This window comes from Eumetopias jubatus, unplaced genomic scaffold (genome assembly GCF_037043125.1).
Source record: "Eumetopias jubatus isolate StellerSeaLion01/CBP00866 unplaced genomic scaffold, mEumJub1_p1.0 scaffold_4, whole genome shotgun sequence".
NCBI classification, from domain to species: domain Eukaryota; kingdom Metazoa; phylum Chordata; class Mammalia; order Carnivora; family Otariidae; genus Eumetopias; species Eumetopias jubatus.
Genome location: NW_028274810.1, coordinates 65,974,887 through 65,989,428, shown reverse-complemented (window position 1 = coordinate 65,989,428; position 14,542 = coordinate 65,974,887). Strand labels below are relative to the sequence as shown.

Sequence of the window (14,542 nt, the reverse complement as noted above, 5' to 3'; positions counted from 1 at the left end):
AGGTATGCCAGCTCCACATAAAAATGGAACTATATTCCATTTCAGAGCATATGCTTGACATTTTTTTATAGAAGTGTTACCAGGAGACATATAGTGATAGTTATTGCTGAATTATTGGAATAGGAAATATTAAAAGTAACCTAAATGTTCTACATGGGAGAACTGATATATTGTGGTATACTTATATAATGGAATACTATGTAGCAGGTAAAATGTACATATATAGTCTCAAAATGGATTGTGTGTGTGAATATATACACATACATTCTCAGCATGGAAAAATATATACATATGTATGTATAAATATATATGTTTATGTATAAAATATATATGTATTTTCTTATTCAACATGAACAAATCTCAAAGTAATATTAGCGAAAAAAGCAAAGCAAATTGTTTGCTGTTCTATTACTGTTATCTAGAACAGTGCCTAGAGATTTTAATAAATACTTGCTGAATCAATGAATGATGTTAAAGTAGGTCCTCCATGCAGCAGCATCTTTGGTGAGCAGGCTACACCTCAAGCTTTCCTGCTTCTGTTTTGTTGACTCCTCTTTTTTCCCTCTAGATGATGTGTTCTTCCAGGGCAGAGATATATTTTATTCCTATTTATATTCCCTGGCTATTAATGTTCCTGGCCCAGAATAGGTATTTAATAAATGTGTTGAAGTAATTAGTGCATATTGCTTATTGTAACAGTGCCCTGTTAAGAGAGGGCTTTGGATCAGGAATTGCAAGAATTCAATTCTGCCTTTTGGGTTGCAGGACCCTGGGCATTTTTTTTTTTTTTAACCTCTCCTGAGCCTTAGTTTTGTTTTGTTTTGTTTTCTTTCTTTCTTTCTTTTTTTAAGATTTTAATTATTTTTATTTGACAGAGAGAGAAAGAGCACAAGTAGGCGGAGCAGCAGGCAGAGGGAGAAGCAGGCTCCCCACTGAGGAAAGAGCCCAATACGGGACTCGATCCCAGAACCCTGGGATCATGACCTGAGCTGAAGGCAGCCGCTTAACTGACTGAGCCACCCAGATGCCCCTGAGCCTCAGTTTTCTAAGAGTAATACCCGTTCTGCCTAAATCTCCAACATCAGATTTAAATGTGTTATATGAATGTAAGATTTCTAACATTTCAGCAGGGAGAGAAAGTATGTGGTTGTGAAATTACTGTGGGAGTAGCTAAGCTGTGTATTCTCAGTACTGTCTACATTCCTTTTAGGAGTTGTGTGAGCAAATCTGTGTCCCAGAGGAGTCATTATTTCTTTTTTATTATCTTTGGAGCCAGTTTACCAACCCAGTTTCTCTTCTTGCAAAGGGAGGTTGGCCCTAAAATAGCCAGAACTCTGTTTTGTGGGGTTTTTTTTTTCCCCTAAGCCATGAGAACAAACCTTTCTTTGGTACCAGAACTATGACTCATGTCTGAAATATGTGTGTGTGTACAGAGGACAGGAGAAGAAGGAAAGTCAGGAAATTCATCTGGTTGCACTAGACTCCAGCTCCAGTTACCTTCTATCTGGAACTCGGATAGTGTGACCCTGAAGCAGCACGTACCCTGGTTAGCCCAAGTACTGCTAACCTGAAAGGTTGATCCTTTCATGTCTTCAGAAGAAAAATAATGAAAATTCACTGAAAAATATATGTTTATTATGTTGGTATAGTGGGTCTTAAAAGCAGGATTGAAATAAAAACTTTGGCATTTTGATGGACTAGCATAGTAAAGAACTTTGCTTAACAATAGAATATTATTCTATATATGGATTAGTAAAAGGAGTTTTACTTTACCAAACGTAAGAAAATAGTATAAACTCCGATAAAGGGAGAGGTTGGATGTTTGGTGGAAGAGAACCTGGGGCAATTGGTAAATCTCAAGCTGTCCAACTGTAGAATTTGATAAGAGATGAGAGGTAAGCATGGAGCAAATCACTGAGGACATTGTGGGCTAGGCTGTGGTAGAGTGACTGTAACCCCTAACTAGGACATTCCATTAATTATTATGCTAGGACAACAGGAATAATTGAACTGTTCCAGGTAAATCAGGTCATATGGTCACCTTATTTGAAGGTGAAGAAGAGCCATTGATATGGTTATATACCCTACAAGGAATGGGAGGTTAAAAAAATTTTAGGCAGGAGACTTGGGCAAATTTGAATAAACTTGAAGGGAATGAGAGAGGTGGGCTAATTGCCAGATGAAGATGTGTAATTGAAAATGATTGTTGTTGGTTAAACAGGATAAAGAATTTAAACATGTGTAAGTGCTGTTGGGAAAGAGCCAGTAGTCAAAGAAGTTGACAATTAGTAGAGTGAGAGACCTAAGGAACGGTGATAGGGTATGGAGACCTTTTCCATATGACAAGTGGAAAGGAAGCAAGAGTGGTTATAGATGCGGGTGAACTTTCAGGGTAATAGCAAGACCTGATGGGACTGGGAGGTTGTTAGCTAGCTTCCAGAGTTTTCAAAGAAGCATTTGGACAGAGGAGGGGTAGAGTGTAATGGGCAAGAAAAGAATGCTTTCTCCCGTATAGGTTGTCACAGGTACTTAGGTAGAAATATTTCTGAAGCACAGCTTAGGTAATTAAGGGCCATTGAAGGAGAGTTTCAAGAAACAAGTGGTCAGCAGCAGCAACAGTGCTTTAGACTGGTGGTATATGACAGAACTGGAGACTATTAGTTTTGTCTAGGTGGCTCAGTCATTAAGCGTCTGCCTTCGGCTCTGGTCATGATCCCAGGGTCTTAGGATCGAACCCCACATCGGGCTCCCTGCTCGACAGGAAGCCTGCTTCTCCCTCTCCCACTCCTCCTGCTTGTGTTCCTGCTTTCGCTATCTCTCTGTCAAATAAATAAATCTTAAAGAAAAAAACAAACTGGAGACTACTAAAGCAGTCATTGGAGATCTGTGAGAGTGTAGTTTGGTGTAGTGGTGGGAAAGAAGCTAGATTGCAAGAGTGGATGAAAAGTTAAGGCATGGACAATTTCCAAAAAGCTCCTCTGTGAAAGCAGTGAGAAAGAAGGTGGTAACCAGTGGGAGATATGGGGTTTTGCTTTTGTTTAACAAGTGGTTGGGAATTGAGCTTGAGGAAGGACCTTAAAAAAGTGCAATTACTTGGTGTGTTTGGTTTTTCCCCTTGGGGTGTGGAAGAAATGTTGTGTATGAGTATGTATAGGGCCTCTGTGTTAAGGAGGAAGGGACTGGTTGATGGACGTGAAAAGGTTGGTTGGGCCAGATTTTGAATAATCTTGAATGGCATTATGAAGAAATGTTGACTTTATTAGTCCAAGGAAGGTTTTAAATATCTTTGTCTCCTGTAAGAGTCTGTGCTTTAGAAATATTACTCTGGCCATAGCAAAGACTGGACTAAAAGGTAGTCAGACTGAAAGGAGACAGATTGCCTATTAAGCATATAGTGATGAGAACCTGAATTAGGGCATTGGCAGTTCATGGGATGGAATAATAATATTTGATATTAGAGTTCAGAGGTGGAATGAACACAACTTGTGGTGATGGAATGAAGGAGAACAGGTGTAGAACCTAGAGGTTTCCATCTGAGTTGACTAAGTAACTGGTAAATTCACACTAAGAGACCCAAAAGAAAGACCAAACATTTGGTATTGGGGTGATTTATAACAGCTTTATTGAGATATAATTCACATACAATGTAATTCACCCATTTAAAGTATACAATTCAATGCTTTTAGTATATTCACAGAGTTGTGCAGCCATTCCCACAATCAATTTTAGAATGTTTTCATAAAGAAACCCATACCCATTAGCAGTTGCTCCCTATGTTACCCCACCTCTTCCCCTCCCCCCAGCCCTAGGCAACCATTAATGTACTGTTAGTCTCTATGAATTTGCCTATTTTGGACATTTTATATAAATGGAATTATATATGGTCCTTTGTGACTAGCTTCTTTCATTTAGCATAATGTTTTCAAAGTTCATCCACGTAGAGATCACTTTCTACCTTGTATTACGCTTACCTCTTTGCATGTTTTATCTCCTCCTCTGCAATATTAGTGCCTTGAGGGCAGAGACTATTGTTACATATTCTAGAGCTATATCAAGCACATATTTTTGTATTCAGTTGTAACTTAGGAAATATTTGATACATCATAAGTTAGAAGTTAACTCAGTAACCACAAAATTAAGTTAACCAGAATGATCTGCTCCCATACATGCTTACCCACTGAGATGTGTTTATGTTTGCTGCCATGGAATAAGTAGGTACTATACCAGTGGTTCTGGTTCTGACATTAATCGTGTGACCTTGGGTAAATCATTATACTCTCAGGAGACACTTTACTTAAGTGAAAATAAGGATAAAAATCCCAACCCAAACTGAAACTGAGGAATAACAAAGATAATTCAAGTTGATGGGATTTGGATAGAAATGGGGGTTTATCCAGACAGCCTCTGAGAAGAGATTAATAAATGTTTGGCTCTGTTACCCACTCCTCTTAGGATAGGAGTAGCCTTATCCATGGGATTAGGTATTTTGGCCCCTTGATTCTTTTCAGCCCTCATTTTCAAGGTCCTGGAATGCTGCTGCTTTTGTCACCATCCTGGGGCATTTTACCTATCTCATGTTCTCTAGCTTTTTTCTCTGAAATACTTTAGATGCTTATTTCTTAAGGACACTAACCAATACACTCCTTATTTTGCATAAATTCCTGTCTCTTAATTCCTGTTGTCTTAATGGGCTGCTTGTAGTTGAATACAAAAAATTAAAAGTTTAAAACCCACCCTATCCACCTTCTTGAAACAAACAACTTATAAATGCAGTCCCCTCCTCCATCTTTTGGGGAGTTGTTCATGCTTTTATTTAAAAAACACATATTGGGTGTGTACTTGAAGGTCATGTATCAACAAATAATATTGTCTTTGACTTCCAAGATCTCCTGGCAGTTCAGGGGGAAGAGACATATAAACATAATCACAGCAAAAACTGGAAAGTGCAGTTGCAGAGCCATGTGCGAGTGGTTATGGGAGCACACTTGGAAGAAGTGATTGGGACCATGTTTTGAAGCAAGTGTCACCTGACATTTCTGCACTAACAAGTGTAACACAGAAGCAGCCTGATGAAGAGGACCTGCATTCTTTGACCTCACAACAACCGGGTGTGGTGGAGGTTTCTGGCTCCCCATTTTAGAGAGTAGTCCAAAGCTCAGAAAAACCCAGTGGCTGACTCTTGAACATAGATTCTAGACTCAGCTTCTGTGTTTGTCCTCTCCCCCTCTCACAGCAACCATGCCCCTTGTGCAAGAATAAGAGGTAGCCATGCAGAGTACTACAGTGCCCTGCCATCCCCTTTTCTGTGTCGAGCCTACTGCCGGTGTCCTCGGTGCATTGAGCATTCCAGGGCTGTAGCAGTAGTGAATATTGCTGATGTCATTGTTTGCCTTATTGGGATTTTGCTCTTTGTTTCACAGGGAGCTGTGATTGGTATAGACGATGAGGACGACAGCACCTTCACAATAACTGTTGATCAGAAAACCTTCCATTTCCAGGGTGAGCTAAAAGAAGAGATTCTTTCTCTTCACAGTCCCAACTGCTTCTTTCCTCCTCTTTTGGGTGTTTGCTGGATGACTTGAATGGTTTTGCAACTGATTCTGCATGAATGAGTGCACAGGAGCGTTCTGGATGAAGTGGTACTGCAGGTTAGGCAGGGATTTGTATCTGCAGTGGATACAGATCTGTTTGAGGTGACTGTGGATCTGGCTGCAATTGGAGATTAAAAATTCAAAGGATAAAAATCAGTGAAGGGAGAGAGTAATGGGCTGCTGCCGCTGCTGGCTTGTGTTTACAGAAGGTTGCTGATCTTCTTTATTGAGGAGTATGGTTCTGCCTCTGCATGAAGAGTCTAAAGACTGAAGGTTGCAGTGTTGGTGTAAAACTCAAAATGTAAATTAAATTGAAGCTAGTGGCAACCTTTGGCTTAAAGGTTTTGCTTTGCTTCAAGAACTGCAAGTTTGCATTCATTTCATCTGCATTTCTGTGTCTTGTCTGCCAGCCGTCATTTTTCTGCTATTATCCTTTTTATAGTTAATAACACCAATGCCATCTGCCACTGCTATGTTTCGACATTGCATGCTATGGTTCACCGGTAGAAAGGGTAAGATACTGTATGATCATTCTCATTTCATCTTGCTTTGAAAACTGTAAACCAGCAAATAAAAGCGATTTTAATGATGCCGTCTTAACGTACCTCTCATCTAGGAGTGTTTATTAGCTTTGCTACTAATGTTTTTGTTATTTTGCCTATCCAGAGTAACCTCTGTTTTACATTTAAAGCAGTCCAAGAAACTTAGAAATGAGAAGCTTTGGAGATGTTAGTAGTTTCTCTGAATTACAAGTGACAGTGCACTGTGATAGATGCTAGGTATACCAGGGTAAATAAATATTAAATAAGTTGATAGCTTAAAAATGTTTTGGTTATGAAGTCTAACAGTGACCAGGTATATTATATGAGATGTTGAACAGCTGTTGTCCTTCCATTGCTAGGATAGTATACTGAACTTATTTTTCTTCATTGTCTTGTTTAAGAAATTGACACATAGAAATGAAAGATGCAGCTTAAATATGATAGAGACAAACCAGTATAACTCAATTGTGATATCTCTGATGCTTTTAGGAAAAAGCATCCTTAAAATATTTATGGTGTTTGGTCATACTCTTTATTCAGAGCTGCTTAATTGATGATGCTTTCCTGAAATTTTCCACTGCATTTAACTTCATAAAACATTTTAAATACTATGAAAGCACAGGGCCTTTATTTTTAGGTTGAATATATAATGCTGCTTATAAACTAAAGGAGTTAACACCCCCACACTGAAACTCTTTACTTGATTAAAGATGAATACTTTAATGTTTTTCAAGTAATAGCTCCTGGATGCAGGTGAACACTGCACTATGGAATTCTCTCCTCTGCAGTTATTAAGGAGATAACTCCTTTGGACTTCCAGAAGCTGTATTATTTGCCTGTTTAAAAGAGAGGAGACTCAGACCTCTAGAGCAAGGGCACCTGTACCTTCTGATTTACTTTTAGATTATTTATGTTAAATAGTCTCATATTTATGTGGCTTGCTTGTAAAACAAGCAATTCCTTTAATTCCTTTAATGATTTAAATGACAAGTGTTACTAAGACTTAAATGTATTTTTAAAATGATTTCTTAGTTCTGAGACTGCCAGATTGATTATTTTCTACTATTATAGTAAGGGGAGCTTCAGGCAACATGACATTATCTGGTTTTTGTAAAGAACTCACCAAGACACTCTATATTCTATATATTCTTGGCAATAATGAGAGTTATTTCACATAGGCCCTTACTCATAAGAAAATCTCTGAAAATTTGATAAAAAGCTTTCAATGTCTGATAGATCTTAATTCTTGATTAGAATTGAGAACAAGTTTGGCTGATATATATTAGCACATACTTAAATGTGTTGAAGTTTTTATTTAATCTACCAGAATTTTTTTAAAGCAAATAGTCAATTGATGTATCTCTAAAGCTAATTCTACTTACTATCAACTATTAAAGGGAAAGCTAGAATTTGTTGAGATACATTCATTTATTCAACATACATTTTAGACATTATTTTAAGTTCTGGGGATACAGTAGTGAACAAAAAAGATAAAATTCTTTGCCCTCTTGGGTCATCCATTCTGGTAGAGGAGAAAGCCAATAAAATAAAAAGTTACTTATACTTAGTGTGTGTGTGTGTGTGTGTGTGTATGTATGTATATGCTAGTAAAATATAAATAAGAGAGTGCTAAATCCTGGGGAGAAAAAAATAAAGTAGGAAAGGAGAAAATGAAATAGAAGTGAGGTTGTATATATACGTGGAGGGAGGTGTTGAAATTTGAGAGTGGCCAGGGAAAGGCTCATTGGAATGGTGCCCTTTGGTGAAAGACCTGAAGGAAGTGAGGGAACAAGTTTTAAGGCTTTGTCGGGGATGGTGGTACATCATTACTAGGCAGAGGGAACAGTAAGTGCAAAAGAGCATGCCTGCCATATTTGAAGAACAGCAGGGAGGCCAGTTCTAGTTGGAATGCAAATAATCATGGGGAAGGGTAGTGGGAAATGAGGTATATGAGGTAACAGAGAAGTTGATCATGTGACCTTGTCTGCCATAGTAAGAATGTTGAATTTTATTATGGAGAAGAGAAGCCATTAGAGGGTTTTGAGCAGAGGAGTGACATGATGTGATTTTTTAACAGTATCACTCTGGCCACTCTGTTGAGAATAAAATGCAGGAGGCAGGGACAGAAGCAGGGAAACTAGTTAGGCTATTGTAATTCAGAAGAGAGGTGATGGTGGCTCCCACAGGATAGCAGTGGGGATGGGGAGGCAGTGAGAAATGGTTAAATTACATATGTATGTTTAATCAACTTTATCAGGGTATAATATACAATAAAATGTATACACTGTAAAGTTCAGTGAGTATTGACAAGTTTATTTAGTCATAACTGCTACCACAATCAAGGTATTGAACACTTCTGTCACCCAAAAGATTCCTTTCTTCTTTCAGTCTCTACTCCCAGCCGCTGGCCCCAAGCAACCACTGATTGACTTTCTGTCACTATAGATTTTTCTTTTGGAGAGTTTCACGTAAATGGAATCATACATTATGTATCCTCTTTTGTCTGGCTTTATTTTAGCTCAGCATAATGTTTTTAATATTCATCTTTGTTGTTACATGTATTAGTAGTTTTTTCCTTTTATATTGTTAAGTAGTAGTGTGTCATATGATACTGTATTTTAAAGATTAAACTGTAGCATGTGAAAGAAAAGAGTCTAGGTTGACACCAAGAATTTTGGCTTGCCACAACAATGGAGTTGCCATTAACTGGGGTGGGGAAGACTGCCAGAGGAACTAGTTTGGGGAAGGGGATGTGGGCATCAGGAGCTTAGCCTTGGACATGCTTATAAGCAATTCTAGATGCCTACAGAGATGTCAAGTAGGCAGTTTGAAGTGCGGAATTTAGGAGAAAAGTTTATGCTGAAGAAATAAATTTGCGAGTCATTGGCATATAGATAGTATGTAGAGCCAGAAGAATTTAGGAGTAAGTGCAGAGAGACAAGAGGTAGTGAGCCCTGAAGCACTCCAGCATCTATTTAAAGGGAACAGAGCTGAGGTAGAACTAGCAGAAAAGATTGAAAAAGAAGCAATGAAAAAGGAGGAGGAAAACTAGGTGAATGCAGTAGCCTAGAAGCCAAGAGAGAGTATTTCTAGAAGGGGAGAGGCAGCAGCAGCTGTGTCAGATGCCCCTGATAGATCAGTTAAGTTGAGGGATGAGAAGGGATCAGAGGATTTAACAGGTAGGAGTCCACTGATAACCTTGAGAAAAACAATTTTTTTTTTTAAGATTTTATTTATTTGAGAGAGAGAGTGCATACAAGCTGGAGGGAGAGAGGGAGGGAGAGAGAGAATGTGAAGCAGACTCCGTGCTGAGCACAGAGCCCGACTTGGGGGGGGAGGGGAGGGGCTTGATCCCACGACCGTAAGATCGTGACCTGAGCCAAAACCAAGAGTCAACGCCCAACTGGCTGAGCCACCCAGGTGCCCCGAGAAGAACAATTTTAAGATAGAAATATACAGTGCTTTCAAGTTTTGCTGTGAAGGGAAGGCAAGAAATAACAGTAGTAGCTGGAGAGGGGAATGAGAACAAATTTTTTTGTGTGATGAGGGAAATAATAGTATGTTCCTGTGGTATTGGCAGTGATTCAGTAAAAAGGGGAAAATTGATGCAACAGAGAAGGGGGAGAATTGCTGGATGAGTGTTCTTGAGAAGGCAAGAGAGGATGGGACCTAATACACAGGTGAGGAGGCTTTGCCTTTCACTAAGAGCACAGATGGTTCATCCATAGCAACAAGAAAGAAGGTCAAGTGTATGGAAATATATGTGGGTAGTTTGTTACCTATCACCTTCATTTCCACTATGGTTTAAGTCTCTAGCTACCCTCCATGTCCTGTATCCTGAAACATTATTTGTTTATAATAAAGAGGATTGGTACCGGGAAAAAAAAAAAACTTCCCCGAAACCATAGATTACTTGTCATTGCAATGATTAATTCTGGTAACTTGATATTTCAGAATATCTCCAGTTTTAAAGACATGCCATAAAATTATCAAAACAAAGTCAATTTTTTAAAAAGATTTTATTTATTTATTTGACCCAGAGAGCAAGAGAGAGAGCGAGCGAGTACAAGCAGGGGGAGTGGCGGGCAAAGGCAGAGGGAGAAGCAGACACCCCCGTGAGCAAGGAGCCCGAGGTGGGGCTCAATCCCAGGACTCTGGGATCATGACCCGAGCTGAAGGCAGACACTCAACCGACTGAGCCACCCAGGTGCCCCAAAACAAAGTCAATTTTAATTAACTTCAGATTTGAAAAAGAGAGAAATATTCTCTGTAGTTTTTTTTTCTTTAGATAATTGAAATTACAATCCTAGCATGTTAGAGCTTTAAAAAGGTTTGAAAACTACAACTTCACTCTATCCTTTTTCAGAGATTAAAAATAGTTGCCAATTTATCTTTATAAACTGCCTCTTTTTTCTTTTGAACAAGGGCAAAAAATGATCCCCTTTCTTATCAGTCAGCTAAAGTTGTTTGCATATAGATTCTCTAATAGACATTGAATGGAAAGCTCAACAGACTGGCTGTTGAGTTCAAACATAATTGTGTGTATAGTATGTGTAACTCCCCATTCTCAGAACTGAGAGTATACTGGTAAATAAGACTTGGGCCGTGATGTCAAGGAGCTTGTGAAGAAGTAATTGGAATGTGATGTGAAATGTGCTGTCATAGTAGAAATACGTAGAAGACACTGAAATAATGAAGAGGCAAAAAAGACAGTGTTTCACAGAAGAGTAAGGTTTTTTGTTACCAAGTAATTATTTTTATAATAATCAAAATTAAAAATCACAATAACTCTAAAAATTTCAAGATGTGCCCCAGTATATAATGTAAAAATTAAAGGTTCCTTCACCAGGCTCTGTCTCCCTCCTCTTGCTCCTTATCTCCTCTCTGTGGCAGAGTTCTGAAGATTGGAGAAGTTCGTTAGGCTGAGAGATGTTGTAGCATGTGCAAAGGTGTGGAAATATGTTGCTGCCAGTGTGTTCAGAGAACTACGAATGTTTGGTACTGTTAGAACGATGAGGAGGAGATGAGGCAGAGGCCTACATCTGATGTAAAGAGGTTATATTTTTATCCTGAGGTCAGTGAAGAGCCAGCGAAGCAGAGTTTTAAGCAGAGAAGAGACAGAGTAAGACATGGGCTTTAGATAAATATTTGTGATTGTTGGTAAGGCCCTGAATGGGTTAAAGCAGTAGTAATGGAGAAGGAGAAGAGGAAATAGACTTGAGATTTTAGGAGGTAAATCTGTAGAAACTGGTGACTACTGGGAAATGGGAGGTGAGAGAATGATAGCCATATAAAGTTAGTGTTCTTGGCATGGCTTACTGTTTGGATGTTGTCAACATCTGAAGTTAGAGAAATCAGGGAAATAGGTGGTGCGGGACCTCTTACGTCTGTGGGACACATACATAGATATAGATGGTGATGGCAATTGGATCTGAGTTTGGGCTGAAGATGGAGATTGTGTCTGTCAAACCAGCAGTTGAAAAATTGAATGCCTAAGAGCTAGGCAGTTAAGTAAATGAGTGAGGAGTAAAGATAGATGAAGACTTAAGCAATTTAGAAAGCTCATGCCCTGTTTGAAGGGTTAGTTCTTAGTTCCAGACAGTTGTAGGCTTTTGGTAATGCTTGTCCAGTGTTGCCAGATTGTCCAGTTTTTCAAGAGAAGCCAGAAAATCAGATTTTTTTTTTTGTGGATGGGATTTGAGTATGTGTGTGTTAAATCTCCAAATTAAACAATAATAGCAACAAACTGTAGGCCGATGAAACGCATCTGTGGGCTAGATAAAACCTCTCTGTATTTTCAGTCTCTGGTTAAAACCATAGAATAGTGGGTATGAACTTTCTGGGAGATCTGAATGATCTTTTTTTTTTTTCTTTTTTTAGAAATATTTCAGTTTATTTAAATTGTTAAGTAGAATATGAAACCGAATTTGTAACTAGTACCAGAGAATGGACTTAACTGGTGTTTAATGAGAACAGCTTCTACACAGGATCCCAAGAGACTTACAGAAAAAGGGGCAAAGCCCTAATATTAAGCAAATAAAACTCATGTTTCAAACAGATTATACAAAAATTGATTTATACTCCATTTCCCTTTTTTTTTTTTTTGATATTTAGAAAGTGCAGATTTAACAAAAGGTAGCCATATCCTTTCTCTGTACTGTCCTCCTCCTGAGGACCAAATCTGGGAGCATATTAGAGTGGAACCATCAATAGGCTCAAAGGAATGATTAGAGAGATTGGGATGAAAGCTATTAGTTTCAGCCTATGCAAATACTGTATTTATAGTTGCATGTCAGCAGTTCATATGGCTCAACCTAATAGAAGACCTGGTCTTTTATAGTTCACACTAATAATTAGAAAAATACCCAGTCATTTGAATTAAGTCTATTTAATGCTTTAGTATGTATAAGGATTTACAATGTTACTGATAGTGTATTGGGATAATAATAGTGATAGCTACATTTATTGGATATTTATTTTATGCCAACACTATACAGAGTTTTACTTATGTTAATGCTGTTCTCGTGACCTTATGATGTAGGTACTATTACTATTTTTATTTTACAGATAAGGAACCTGGGGGCCGCAGACACACAGGTTTTGCAAGGCAGAACTGGTATTTGAACACAAACAGTTGTGCTCTAGGACCATTCTCCTAACTGCTACAAAAAAAGTTATTGTAGAGATTTATTAACTAGTTTATAATTAACTTTTATAATTTTATCAGAAGAGGAATTAATATAAAGCATAAGGAACTTTAAATTACAATGTAGTTTAATGCAATTAAAATTTTTTGTGATATTAATGTTCTACACGTTCCATTACTTAGTAGAAATAGTATAGGGGCGCCTGGGTGGCTGAGTCGTTAAGCATCTGCCTCCGGCTCACTCAGATCATGATCCCAGCGTCCTGGGATTGAGCCCCGCATCTGGCTCCCTGCTCCGTGGGAAGCCTGCTTCTTCCTCTCCCACTCCCCCTGCTTGTGTTCCCTCTCTCGCTGTGTCTCTCTCTGTCAAATAAATAAAATCTTAAAAAAAAAATTTAGAAATAGTATAATAGTGATGGTGGTAACAACCACCACCATTACTACTACCAATTATCTGTTAATGAACCAGGCACAGTGTTCAACAGGCACTGTACATTCCTTCCATAGTTCCTAAACTCCTAAACAATAAGGGTAGTTTTAGAGTTAGAGAAACAGGTTTAGAGAAGCTTAGTGTCTAGGATTGGTAGATTAGTGCTCAGGTCTCTCTAGACCAGTAGTTCTTGAAGTGTGCTACCAGACCAGCAGGATCAGCATCACCTGTGAACTTGCTAGAAACAGATCTCTGGCCTGGCCCCCAGACTTGCTGAATCAGAAACTCTGGAAATGGGCTCTCTGTAGTGATTTTGATGCACTCTGAAGTTTGAGAGCCATTGATCTGGATCCAGTGGTTTCACATGTTATTCCAGTTTCCTCTCCTAACAACCTTACACATTAGGTGGAATATCTCCAATTTATATATGAGTGAAATGAGAGAGAGTCAAGTGATCTGGTCTCGATCTTAGATTGTTATGCCCTAACCTACATAGAAGGGATGTCTTGCCCTAAGCAAACGTGGTGTGTGAAAAATATGAATTTTTTAAAGATGGAAATTAGATGTTTTGGTTCTTCATAAAATCCTTTACTTTCAAAGGATTTTACTGAAGACATCATTTAGGTAGTATCTTCTCCAAAATGATTTCAAATATGAAATTTGTTTGCAGACTTATTTGGATATACTTTTAAAGCAACACAAGTTGCATAAGATAAAATACAATATTTTTAAACACTAAGAAATGTTTAAATTAGAAGAATCTTCAGGAATTGTGTCTTAGTGGAAGTTATCTGTGCTTGGACTGATAGCTGACCTTTTCAACTCCGTCCATTAGAACTTGCTCATTTATTAAAATGCAGAATTACTATAACTCAGCCCAGTGGTGAAGTAAAGTTTTTAATTCAGGAAAGTTACATTGATCAAGTATATTAGGGCAACATCGTCCATGTACCATGCTGCATTAACGTTAATTAATGCAGCATGGTACATCCTTATCATTAATCATTTAGAAGAATAGATAATACATCATTAGACTAACCCTTCGTTGTAGGCTTAAGTGTCTTCTTTAAAGTAATCATCTCAGCCTTATTATTAGTAACAAATTCAGTTATCTTGTTGATTAATGACTTTTAAAAAAATTTCCCCCTGCAGTTTTATATTTTTGATTTTTACATGATGACCATTTAAAGACTTTGTGTAAAGGAGGTAAATCAACCATAATTCTTAATTAGATGTAGGCATTAAAGGGGGGAAATGCCACTGAATTCATATATTGGCAGTTTGTTGTATTGCATGAAGTTTGGATCTCAGTGGTATACTTTTCCTCTTCTTT

General features: G+C 38.1%; 1 protein-coding gene across 2 annotated transcripts in view; it reads left to right on the top strand.

The window, feature by feature from the left end:
• OSBPL9 (oxysterol binding protein like 9) overlaps positions 1-14,542 on the top strand; it is a 176,250-nt gene that overhangs the window by 46,281 nt on the left and 115,427 nt on the right. For both annotated transcript variants that reach the window (XM_028106812.2, XM_028106811.2), the window contains exon 3: positions 5,421-5,499. In XM_028106812.2, coding sequence (XP_027962613.2) covers positions 5,421-5,499 — 79 coding nt within the window. The remainder of the gene's footprint in view (positions 1-5,420; positions 5,500-14,542) is intronic.